The sequence below is a fragment of the Phragmites australis genome, chromosome 17 (genome assembly GCF_958298935.1).
Source record: "Phragmites australis chromosome 17, lpPhrAust1.1, whole genome shotgun sequence".
In the NCBI taxonomy this organism is placed as follows: Eukaryota; Viridiplantae; Streptophyta; class Magnoliopsida; order Poales; family Poaceae; genus Phragmites; species Phragmites australis.
The window spans coordinates 18,226,323-18,239,551 of record NC_084937.1 but is presented as its reverse complement, the minus strand read 5'-3'; the positions used below and the strand labels follow the sequence as shown (position 1 = coordinate 18,239,551).

The 13,229-nt window shown below is 40.0% G+C and overlaps 1 protein-coding gene across 1 annotated transcript; it reads left to right on the top strand.

The window, feature by feature from the left end:
- The first annotated feature begins 3,348 nt into the window (after positions 1 to 3,348).
- Positions 3,349 to 11,876, top strand: LOC133896583 (CST complex subunit CTC1-like). Its single transcript, XM_062337180.1, is given in 15 exon segments — positions 3,349 to 4,470; positions 4,548 to 4,666; positions 4,743 to 4,817; positions 4,931 to 5,009; positions 5,136 to 5,195; positions 5,721 to 5,798; positions 5,883 to 6,083; positions 6,677 to 6,781; positions 7,992 to 8,252; positions 8,351 to 8,689; positions 8,812 to 9,411; positions 9,489 to 9,580; positions 10,880 to 11,082; positions 11,286 to 11,399; positions 11,509 to 11,876. Coding segments are annotated over 15 exon segments (3,783 nt in total). The 5' UTR covers positions 3,349 to 3,381.
- Positions 11,877 to 13,229: the final 1,353 nt, after the last annotated feature.

Here is a 13,229-nt window from a genome sequence, read left to right as displayed (position 1 = left end):
GTAAAAAAACTGCCGCTGCTGCTTCTTTCATCACGGGAAAAAGAAAGCACTTGGATTCCGGTCATAACCTGCACCACCAGGCACAAGTTTTTTCCGTAGACCTTCGCTTCTCGTGCTCGTCAACAGTAGCAATTTCGTCCTTTTTTTTCTACACCGGCCTACTCTACCTAGGTCTTTAATACGACTCCGAGAGATGAACCTTGATGGGCTCGGCTCCACCACTGAGCTCCTTGCCGTTCGCCCTCAAAAGCATCAGCAGCAATTTTTGAGAGCGAACGAGAGAGATGTCTGTCCAAGTTGCTCTTCCCTTTTTCTGTGTTTGATTGCTGAAGCCCCACCCTTGCCCGTAAATAATTCATAATATGATATATTCGTCATCAACCACAGGAAAATGATCGCTGTTATGCGATGACCACTCAGCGATTCCTACCCACTTACAATAAGGATCGTTGATTATTACAGTATTATTCTTTTGTCGAGGAAAGGAACAGTAGCTGGTTTACTTCTTTCCGTGCCCTGGAGGGTAAAGTATAAGATCATAATTGGATCGAGCAGCAGATGATCAAATGGCTAACCTCACCACTTTTATTTTCTAAATTTCCCACCTTTCCTACAAAAACATTAACAATGGAGTGTCCTGGATTATGAGCTACCCCTCCTCGCAAGAAAAAAATAATGTTTATTCCCGGACAAGGAGCAGATGCTCCCATGGCTTTGCTAGCTCACATAAACACTAATGATCAGGAGAAGGCAGGGGCAGGTGGGGGGAGGGCTCAAGCCCCTATCCCCAGCTCCCTTCAATTTTAGACATGAAAGAACAAGAGAGAAAGGGTAGAGAAATAAGAAGTGAGAAACTCTTTCTATTTCCGGTTCTGGATTCGTTACTAGAGAATGTGTTACAAAAGTTATCAACTTGGTGCATGAGGAATAATTTTCTTTTTAAAACTGCTGCGTCCCAAAAAGGTCTAGGGCATGTTTGCTTAAATTTCTGTTTTTGATTTTTCTGAAAAGCTGTATTTTTTTCTGAAAAACTATTTTTATATTTTAGCGGTTGGTTTTTATAATAATTTTTTGACTTTTCAGCACACCAAAACCAAAAAAATTACTCTCAGCTAGCTTCTCAGCTTCTAGTTTATTTCACTGTAAACAAGTTTTTAACTTATTCAAAAACCATTTTTCAGCAATTTTATTTATTTAAACTTCTAACTTCTAACAGTAAAAAAAAGTCATAAACAAACCTCAAACAAACATACCTTAATATTGTACCACGTCCGTCCATACTATCTAAATACCACACAACAATTTTGGTGATAACACATGGGACCTCCAACAAATGAAAAAAAAGGGAGCTGATTAAGCAGCGTACGCAGTGCGCGATCGAACGGGTCCCAGGAATCAATTGTTCCTGTCGCCTCCTCGCCAGTGTCTCCGTCGCCGTCGTCGACGTACTATGGCCGGACGGCGACGACCCGGCCAACCGGAGGCCCTCGTCGCGTGACCAGGATTGGATATTAATTTTTCTTCATGTCTTGCGTGATCGTTTTGGTTTCTATTTCTGGCAGAGGATCAGATCTGAGGTGTAACCGATTATGTGGTTGAAGCAGGCACGCGAGGCTCTTGGGTAGAGCCATCGCACAAGCTACGTACGAGTGCAATTTCTCTGGTTGTTCATCCTAAGTGTCATGAACTCTATACAATGTTCTCTCTGTAACAAGGCGTCTAGATTTCTTAGTTGTTAGTATTGTGGACCAGAATGTAAAGAACATTATAAATATAGAGATGAACTCTAGAAATGAGATTCGTAGAGTTTCATTTTATTGAATCATGTATTTATACAAGAGAAATATACATATTTATGTCCATTCGAAAGTTATCCCTTCCGAATGGATATCAGCAACTGCCAAAGTAGTTATCAGTGTTGATGACTTGTTCGTAACAGTTAGCTGCATAATATGTTAGTGATGTAATATTGTAGTGCTCTCAGTAGTTCCATCTCCATTTTCTCTCTTAGTTAAGGGTTTTTTTTTTCTGCTTTTGTTTTTAGTTTTTCTGAAAAGTTATGTTTTGGTTTTTGTGAAAAACTATTTTTAAAAATAGTCTATTGTTTATATAATAATTTTTGGCTCCTCAATATATAACTTATCAAAAAAGCTATTCTCAATGAGCTTATCAGCTTTTAATTCATTTTTCTTATAAACAAGCTTCTAGCTTTTTCAAAAACCACTTCTCAACAACCTCGTTTGTTCTGACTTCTAACATTAGTAGAAGTAGAACCAAAAGTAGAAAACAAACAGAGTCAGAACAAACAAGATTCTAGGTTCTGGAGACGTGGCTTCTAGAGAATTGTAGAATTCTCTAGAAGATTACTTTTGAAGAAAATGAAATAAAGCTGATAAGCTTGCTAAGAGATGTTTTTCTGAGAAACTACCTGCTAAGAAGCAAAAAGTTTATTGTAAAGGTCAACAATCTATTTTTAAAAGTAACTTTTCAAACAAGCTAAAAACACAGTTTTTCAGAAAAGACTAAAAGCAAAAACCCAAATAAACAGGTCCTAAGGCTCTATTTGTTTCCTACTTTTGGATTTGTTTCTGTTACTATCAGAACAAACAGGGTTAAGAGAAGTGACTTCTGTAGAAAATCAGAAGTCTATTTTTGAGAAAAATAAATTAAAGTTGAAAAACTCGTTGAGAGACGATTTTTTAGAAACTATATGTAAAAAACTAAAAATTTATTGTACAAGCTAATATCCTATTTTCAAAAATAACTTTTCAGATAAATTAAAAACATAACTTTTTAAAAAAAAACTCAAACAAACAGCTTCCTGGCGCGAGTTCAATCGCAACTTCTTCTACAGGCACATTGAGGGCCTGTTTGTTTCAGCTAGAGATTCTGAAAAGCAGCTTATAAAAGCTGGATTGTTAAAAGCTGGATTGTGAAAAGCTTTTAGACTGTAGATTCTAAAAAAATTTAATGGACAGTTTAGTAAAATGGACTTTCATAATCTATCAAAAGCTAAGAAAAACCAGCTTATCAGATTCTCACAATCCAACCAGTAGATTTTAAAAAGCTATAACTAAAAGCTGCCTGTTTGTTTCAGCTTCGAATTATAAAAGCTGAAAGCCAGAATCCGAAGCTGAAACAAACAGGACCTGAATTCCTCTCTAGATAGCTGACTCCATGCTCTTCCCTTTTCATTTCTTTTTCACCGAACCCGACTCAAGAATACCAGGCCCAGCCCATCACCCACCTACACGTCACCCACTGCCACTTGGGCCCCACATCCCACTCCTCGCCTCCTCGTTTGCCGCTCCACTTCCCGCCCGCTCGCCTCCCCCTCCCCTCCCCTCCCAAACCCAAACGGGCAAACCCCAATCCCTAGCCATGGAGGCGCAGCCGGCGGCGGCGAACCCCACGCCCACCCCGCGCCGCCTCACGGTCGCCGACCTCCTCCGCCTCCGTCGCCCAACCACTGGCGCCTCATCCCTCCATTCTCGTTCCGCACCCGCCTCCACCTCCCCGCCGCGCAAAAAGCCGAAGCTCGCCGCCGCCTCCCCGAACCCTGCCTCGAGCACCGGCACGGTCCCTTTCGCGCCGATCTCCCACCCCGTCCTCCTCGCCGGCACGCTCTCCCTCCCTTCCGCGGCCTCCCCCACCGCCTGCCGCAACAACTGCTTCTCCTTCTCCGACCCCTCCTCCTCCCCTGGGGCTTCCTCCGTCTGCTGCTGCCTCCTCGACTTTGACCCCGCCGCGCTCGGCCACGAGATCCGGGTCCTCGCGTGGAACTACCTCCCCTCCGTCCGCCTCCACGGCGCCGCCGGCGTGCTCGAGGTGGTCCGCTGGTGCCTCGTGGATGAGCCCGTGCCAGCCCCGAAATCTAGCTTCCTGACGACGATTCCACTCAATTGCACCGCTAAAGAGCCGGACTTGGCCACCCGCGGTTGCGTGTTTGGGGTGGTGAGGTCGGTGAGCGTGGTGTTCAGTATGCCGCGCGCGACGCAGAGCAAGGCGGCCGATGGGGGCGGCAGTTCAGTCGGGTTTCTAGCGGAGATTTTGTGCTGCGGGTGTCGCCGGTGCAGGGTATCCCCGCCGGAAGCTGACCAGGATCATAAGTTTGAGGTGGTGAAATTTCTTTACTTTGTGGAGTCGACAAGTACGTGGCGACCTGTGTTGGTGCGCCTTGTAGGGAGGCTGGTGCATGTCTCGGGGTTGAAGAAAAAAATGGTTTCTGTTGGGGAGAAAGGCTCACACACCATGTTGGTGTCATCTGAAAAAACAGTGCTGGCATGGTGCCCATCCTACAGGGGAAATCTGCCATTGGATGGCTTGCCAGAGAATTGCGGTGGAGTGTACGCTGGGGTCATCACTGGAATTTACATGCAGGGCGTGGTGGTTGAGCTGGATGACACCGTGTGGCTGCTGATTGATGATCAGCACCTTCCACCACCACATTCTTTTCGAGTTGGTGTTGTTGTACGTTGCTAATCTTTACCTTGAGTTTAAAAACTTCCATTTTAAGATGTCACTATAGCCCTTCTACTTCTTTGCAGGTCTCTGTAAAGAACTTTCGAGCAATGCATCTAAAATTTGCTTGGACGGGGATTGTTCTGCTTGCAACGTGCAGTAAAACTTGCGTTACTGTAAATTCTTTCTCCCTAGTGGACTCCAAGTAAGACAACAACTATATTTACGTGTCAGTATGTGCTATTACAGATATCACTCAACAGTTTCTACTCTTGGTGCAGAAGTCATATGAAGCCAGAGAGCAAGAGTTTCTTGGGAAAGTTTGTTGACTCCTTGGAGATGCCTTCTAGATTTTGGTATCAATGTGTTATGGTTTTACTTCTATGAGATATACTTACCATGATAAATGATTGACAAAACAAACAATTTTCATCTCAAGGCATGCTCATTGTTTTTTCTTCTATTTCAGGATGTTACTTCTGATATCATGCTTTAAACAGAAGTTCACAAAATTATTCTCTGATAAAGAGATTTTGGGCTCACAAAATGTACGTTAGTAATTTGTATTGCATCATCAAAACAGTTTATAGACTGGAGTGGTTATTAGTTGTCAGTCCATTGTATTGGCTGCTAATGTACTGAACTGAAACTCCTGTACTGCAAGGTACCAACAGAAGCAAGGAGTGGTTCACGCTTATGCTACTAAAATTCTTTCTTCAAAGTGCCAACCTCAGGCAAGTTTGTTAGTAGCATTTTTGTTTCGCTGAGTCTATTCATATGATTTCTGCTGGAAAGTGTTGCGTGTGATTAACAACTGTTTGGTTTGCTGCCTCAAGCAAATCAATCTAGCCTCTGTAGTGCCCTTAATTTCCACTATCTGTTTGACTTATTTTCTTTTAGTTTTAGTTTTTTTAACTTCCCTCAAAAGACGTGCATGAGGCGCCAAAATTCTGAGCATCTTGTGATACACCTCAGGGATTTGGCTAGTATGTTGCCTAGAAAAGGTTTTTACACAAGTTAGAAAGAATATTACAAACTCTTGAGTAGGTATATTTTGAGCGAGGCATGTCTATGGACGAAACAAAGTAGCACTACCGCGTGTGGCACTTATAATTTTCTTCCTTTTTACTGTTTTTCCAACTTAACTTTGGTATTCTACATGGTGTTTAATTTACTTATGCTTGTTGTATTACCCTTTTTAATGTTCTTGTCAAACCTCTTTTCCTTCTGAATTAATTAAATTGAAGTTGGTTGTGCAGCAAAGTTTAATAATGAAATTCTGCAGTCATAATTGTGGCAGGTCTAGCCTTGGATCAAACTTGGAAGCTTGCAAATTGGTAATACTTTTATTGCTTGCTTGAAACTAAATTTACTTTTGATTTTGTTTATCCTCCTTACTAATCCGATTTAATTTTTTTTAGGCCATACCATTCTCTAATTTTATCTGCAAGGGTGAATTACTGTGGATATCACTTATGCTCAAATTTTGGAATGGTTCTGAAGAAGTGGGCAAGAACCAGGGACATAACCAATTCCTCTGTGATGGGTTGTCCTATCCTGGCAGTACCAAAAGAATAATTTTGAGTGAAGATCTGGATTTTGTATTGGTGGGAAGCATCAAGGTTATGCCTAATTTCTTGTGTTATCTACTTGACATTAATAATATTGTTTTCATTGTTCTTTTATCCAGTCGTAAGATACCAGAAATGTGATACCTGGAATGTTTTCTCTTACGATTCCTCAACCCTGAGTTTTCCTTGTCACTGCATTTTCTTAATAGCTGGATTATTACTCCTTGTTATTGAAATTTGTTTTCATTGTTTGATTATGAATTCTCCTGTGGTACATGTTTATTGGAAATCAACATATACAGTTCGAATTCATCTATTTTAATTTGCAGAGGCTTTACTTTTGCAGGCGTAGTATTGGATATAATTTGCTTGTAGACAGTTCAATAAGTAGATGGTCAATTCATTTGAGAATCTCATTTTGCTTGATATTTAATATTGTATGAAACTTTTGAAGGCAGAGAGTTTGAGAAATGTTGAACATTTTAGTATTTGCAAGGAGGTTTTCTGAAATAGTTTGTTTGTGTATTGATTGTACGGACAAGTGAAAAAAAAATTTCTGCATAGATGATAGTATTTCATGACCTAAGTGTTAAAACTTTGGATTAGGATACATTTTGAAATGCCTGTGTCTTTATTCCATACAGGCTTCTCCACTGTCAGGGAGGCTGCAGTTGGTCGATTCGACTGGATGTATAGATGTTATTATACCTGATCTTCCGCAGAATGAAAGTTTGTATGGCATCTATGAGGTAATGACCATAGTATACTGTGCAATATTTGTACATGTGAATATGTAATGCATTAGCCTACCCGAACTTGCTTGGAACAGTAAGGCTCTGTTGTTGTTGTGAATAGGTGATGCATCTAATGAATTTAGCTTAAGAGGGTTTATCAAAATGACATAATGACGTAATGTACAGAAGTTTATGATTTGCAGTAAAGTTTATGATTTACTCAAATCCTTTGGTAATCAATTGCCTTGCCTGCCTTGCAGTAAAGTTTATGATTTACTCATTCACTTGGATGTCAAAATTAAGTCATTCTCACTGATTGGTTAAGAAATCCGGCAGAGGTGGATGATGTGTCCCCCTGAATCGATGGGCAACTAGTACTGTGAGGTGGGGGATATCGGTCCCCGGCCTCATCAACCTGGTGACATGGTGGAGGTGGCAGTGCAGAAAGAGAGTCCAATAATTACTGTATTATCTTCTCAGCAGCTACAGAAGTGGTTGCTGGTGCAGGGCTCGGTCCCTTGTTGCACAATCTTGCCAAGGATGGCATAAAGATATGTTAAAAGCAGGAACATAATTCTGTTCTGTAGAAATGCTTTGCAATATATATCTGCAAGTTGATGGTTCTAGTGATAGTACCAGCGACTGATTCTTTAAGTTGGATTGCAACATACTAGTAGCCTAAGAGGGTTTATCAAAACGACATAATGACGTAATGTACAGAAGAATGACATGTTGTACTTCCAGTTCTAAGAGTGCATGTCTTATATGCTTTTGTTAGCTTCTTTACGCACTTAGTGCCAGGAAAGTAGAGATTACAAGCTATCAATTTGACAGGAAAGCCTCAAGTTCCCAAGATTATGTAATTCGAGAAGTTGAAAGTTTTGTATAGGGAAACAAAGTTATTTGATTCAATTTAAACATGTAGAATCTCTGTAATGGTGTTTTCTGGAATAACTGTTCACACCTATAAGTGCTGGCTTGCAATTTTTTTGTGTTCTGCTGCTAGTTAGGGCGGTATTCTTTATTTCACATTTATTTGCACTAAAAAGAAAACTTGGTAGTAGAAATGGTCATATGCATCTTCTTCCACAAGAAGCCTTTCATAGACTTATATTATCTTCTGCTTTACACTGAACAAAATTTACAGCTAATTCAAATAGTAAAATGACCATTTTTTGGCTGCATATATTCAACACTATTGTCTGATTCTCCTTTTGTCACACAGATCAATGATTACAAACTAGCCCTTGAAGGTCCAGTGGCTTACCTAGATCATTATGGTGTTGCTGATCCCCTGTCCTGTAAGGCTGTGTTTCAGCAGCTCTCTTACAGAAAAAGAGTGCATCACCTCAATATCTATGTTATAGTCTGCTGGAGGGAATTGAATCAGATTGCCCCTTCCTTGCATATTCCTTTGCACATTAATCATAGTTTGAGGTCATTTCACATGCTGAAGTTGTCGCACATATTTCCTGCAAATAATAATGTAAGCCCTTTTTCTTTTCATCTACAAACAATCTTGAGATTTTTTTAGCATAATCATGCCCATAAGTAGTGTCTATGTTCTCACTGTTGCTATTGCAGATTCAACGCCATAGCATGTCAGGGCCTAGTCTGTATGCTGAGGCTGTAATACTGCCATATGATTTGCAGTTTATTGGGCAAGGTGAATGCATTGAGCATGCTCAATGCTTTAGAATGTCACACACTCATTTATTAGGTAATTCTGAAGCCTCTATGGCAAAATTGTGTAACATTCCGTGTTTGCTAAGCTTCGGGAGCACCAATCTTTGTGGTACTCTGGTGTCTAGCTATTCCTGTGGATCAGATGGTACTATTCTAAATGAACCTATTGGATCCGGAAGAGAACACACATCAAGGATTTTATTGGAGTTCAAGGAGGGAAGTTTTATAAAATATCAGGTATTGTTACTTCAATCTTTTTTTTGAGGGCTATGGTTACTTCAATCTTCATTGCTCTCCACATTTAGCTGTGGTGCTATAGCTAGCATCTCTAAATTCTACTTAATCTAATCAACTAACAGTTACTGCGGATCGGTGGTTACTATCTTCTCCAATGTCCCAGTGGAAATCAATCTTTTACCATGGAAGGTTGTGGATGTTTAGAAGGTGGTAAAGTCTCACTAGATTCTCAGGATAAACTTTGGAGCCTTGCCATTACCTTTGATGGTAATATTAGCATCAAGGGGACCACTGGGGATCAATCTATTGAAGTTACTTCAATGAAGATGGATGAGCCTTTTTCCAGAAACACCATCCATGATGAGCTAAAATTAGTACAGCCTTGGAATGACTTCTGCCACCATTCTTATTTCCGTTTGGATTTTTCTTGTGAGGCAATAAGCAAAGAGATGGAAGAATATAACACTGTATGTCATGTATTGAATGGGCTGTGTGCTTCCTCAAGTGAAGTTTTAAGTGTCTCATCATGCATTGATATCATGATGCCTAAAGAGGCTTCTGGTTCTGCTAACTTGCAAACTGAAGAAGTGGTTCAAGGAGATTTAATATCATTACAGGGAAAAGTAGAACATGTACATTCACATGTCTGTAAGGAGGGAAGATGTATGCTTGGTGATGAGAAATACAATATATGTATCCATGTTTCTGATAATAATCATACGGTAAATGACTAGGTCATAATTTTTGATTTAGTGCTTAGTTTTTAGTTTGGCAATCCATTTCATGTCATCCTTTGCAGGTATGTCTCCATGGGTACTTAAGCAAATATTCTTCTCATGTTGGAATAGGACCGGGGGCAACAGTGACATTCCACCGTGTCCTTTTGACACAGTTTGTTCCTTTCCTTCTAGTTTTCGTTAAATGTTTCTTCCATTGTATTGTTAGGATGGTTGCAGCAAAAATCCCTCATTTACCTGTATGCACAGTTGTAGCTTTTATCTCTAATATGATGTATGACCTTGATCTGGCTAGAAAATTGATGTCTACACTTGCTTTCTTTGTAAAGATAGTAGATTGATGGTGCCCTGAATAGATTGAGTTGCACCTTAGTCCTAATAGAATAACATTCATTGGCCATGTAGGTTTTGGCACTCCCTAAGAGTGAACTGAATCAATAATTTACTTAGCTTTATTTGTAGAGGTAAACAGTTTGGAATGAGCAATGTTGTATGATTTATTATGCAGCTAATGTGAGGGCAAATACTTATTACTTCTCATTTCTCAAATACTAAATGGGCCATTGAGTAATCTCGTCCCTAAAATTTGGCCAAAAGGTCTAATGGGTACTTCAAGTTCGAAAAGGACCAATCTGGTCCCTTAAGGGGCCTGATCGCAGCCTATCCACATGGATGGGCAGGAATTTTGAACTAAAATCCTGGCCCATCCATGTGGATGGGCTGGGGTTTTGCCCCATCCAAATAGGCCCTAAGTCTACATTTTGGGCCAAATTGGGACCTCCGTTTACTTGTCACACACCACATGAAGTGCTGACTCAGCCATACCTCTTTGGGTGACTCATAGCCCATGAAAGACCGAACTGCATGATAAAGCATGTCAAGTGGATGGGATGATTTGATCTTTCCTCAGGTTGTGAGAGCAAAATACGAGGGGTGGTGATTAGGTGTTGAGTCATTACCCCACGTGGCATGTCAAGTGGGTGGGATCCTGATTGGCCCAAAAATGTAAACACGAAGGACTAGATTAGACCTTTTTAAACTTGGGGAGGATCAATTTGACCCTTTGACCAAACTTCAAGGACTAATATGGCCATTAACTCATAATAGGATAAAAATGAAAAAAAAATACTTGGTACATTATCGCCTGCAAAATTTTAGTAGGTTACTGTTTTTTGAAAGGAAAACAGCAGGGGAATCCCCCACTGTGGTAAATATATTATATAAAACACGGTAGAGAAAGAAATATTAAGTTACTGTTGTCAATCCTTCTTGGGAAAGTTTACAAATAATAATAATTCATCCCGCATAATGCTTGGGATCATGTTCTTCCTACATAATGTCAAGTTAAAAGTTTTAAAGCTGAACTTCAGAAATACAATACATTTTATTGCTTTGTAAATATGCAATCACATTATCTGTCTGCTCTGTTCCTATACTCTCTGTTTTCTTGCAGCGGGCACGAATTATTGTTAATCCCCGTGACGTACATTGAAGTTATCTCCATCAGCCATGCTGACCTGATTGAAGAAAGTGTAATTTCACCACCCATGTCTAATTGCTTGAGAGATGGTTCACTTAGCACAGTTTCGCCTTGTTTGTTCTTTCATCGGAAGCATTTTACAGACAACAGAACCATGCAATTCCACTGCAGGGTAGGTTGCTTTATGCTTATATTTGATGACCCATGCATAGGTTACTGATGTACTGCCTTTTATTCTTTCTGGGTCCATTGACAACGGCTTAACGCTGTACATGTATTTTCTGTGATTTCAAGCTCGATTTTATCTTTTGGTTTACTCCATGCAGGCCTCTTTTTTAAATTTGTCATTTGATATCTTCGCCTTTGTTGATACAGGTAGCAACTGTCCTAATGCTGATGTTGGACAATTGTCCAAATGACTTCCAAACTCCAGAATCAATTGACCACAGTAAAACACCAAAAGTAAAAGTTCGGCTTGCTGGTTTTATTCTTGGTAACGTACATCATGCTCAATCCTAGATTAAAATTCAAAATAATTCCAATGGCATGCGGATGTTTTACTTTCTGATCTGATCATATTATTTTTCCTGTGTTTTTAGCAGATGATGGATCATCCCTGTGCTGTTGCTGGGCTGATGATGCAAGGGCTGAATTGTTGCTTAGACTGCAGGAAATTGCACATCTGGATGCTTCTGTTAATTTGAAGCTCTCAAAAGATGGACGCAGCACAAACTTACAAAATACCATTGGTTCTTGCCTAGAAAAAATGTTAAAGAAGCACACAAGTGTCATTGTAAAAAACTATGGAATTCCTCCTGATTTCTCTTGCCGAGACATGGAGGTATCTTCTGTTTTGGATAAAGTCTTAAGTCGCTTGGAAGAGAAACTTCTGAAATTTATTATCCTTAATACTTGTTGGAAGGGAACTTTGGTGAGTTTATCTATCCATTGATTGTGAAAGCATATTTGAGTTCAGAACAACTTTTTAGGACATTACATAGCATTCTAGCTACGGAAATATATTTTTATATATATGATTTGGAAAGAGGTTATATTTTATATAGATGAAACTCATTGACATTATTCTATCAGCCTGTGAATTGTTCTGTAACAAAAGACCCTTGAAAAGAAATGAGCTGTTTGTGCCGTTAGTCATGTGATTTGTGTCGTATGCTCATATGTATTCATGTTAACTATGTGTTCTGTTGTGTCTCATGAGATATACACCTAATTTTCCTTTTCTTTATATGTTTCATAGTTCCATAATGACTTAGAAAATTGCTGCACTGATTGGTCAGGTGCTAAACCTATCAGTGATATACTCGAATTCTTAGAAGGAAAGTTTGATGAATTTTAACTTTTGCAGAATGTTATCGCGTCAGTTCTAAATCCAGATGATTTAAATGGGTTCAATGTAGAGCTCCCTGATTTATACCCAGTACGCAACAAGCAGATGCTTTGGATTGATGAAGTCTTTCAAGTAGATCCTTTGGAAGAGGCTCGCAGGCTATATGATGATCTGGAAAACAGCTAATGTTGTTCGACGAGTACTTCACTTTACGGATAATTTTGTGCGAAGTATCTTGGTGATGTAATCTGGATTGCATATGCATTCAGCGAATCCTACACTGTCCAGGCGTAAGTGCCACTTTGCTGAGATCCTTGCAAGCAGAAACCTTTTTCACTAGCTGCATGTGCTGAGTGGTAATGGGACATGAGGCTCTTCAGAATTGATGCAATGCATGACCCGGCGGTGCTATAAGGGGATAGAAGGTACTTTTTTATTGGAGGGTGCTGAGTCTTCATTTTGAACACTTCATTGCAGCAGATTCTGATCTTCACGCGAGGGCAATAATTTATGTGTGAATATGTTTTGTGGGTTGTACTGGTGACAGGATGGCATGGGGATTGTAAAGGAGCAGTTTTTTATTGTATTTACGCCCACTGGGGCCATGATTTGTAATGGCAGCTTGAGCAACTTACAATGTTACATCCATGCTCTGCACTTACTCTCAAGTCTCAACGGAATCAAATTAGGCACTAAATGCCTGATTTGTACCAAGTTCACAAACTTGCAAAGTAATTGGTGAAACGTGGGGCATGTGTGTCAGTCTCTGAATCTTCTGTTAGCCGTTGCTGTTCCAAAAGAAATTTAGCTTATGCCCGTGGAGTAAACTGTGCAGTTTTTTTTTTTTAATCTTGTGGCAGCAACATTTTCTTTTCTCAACAAGTACAAATTGTTTGTTTGAGTTAATGAATTGTGTCCGCTCAGCTGATGCTGGCCATACGATCGCGACCTGACAGCTGGTGTTTCTTGGTGGTG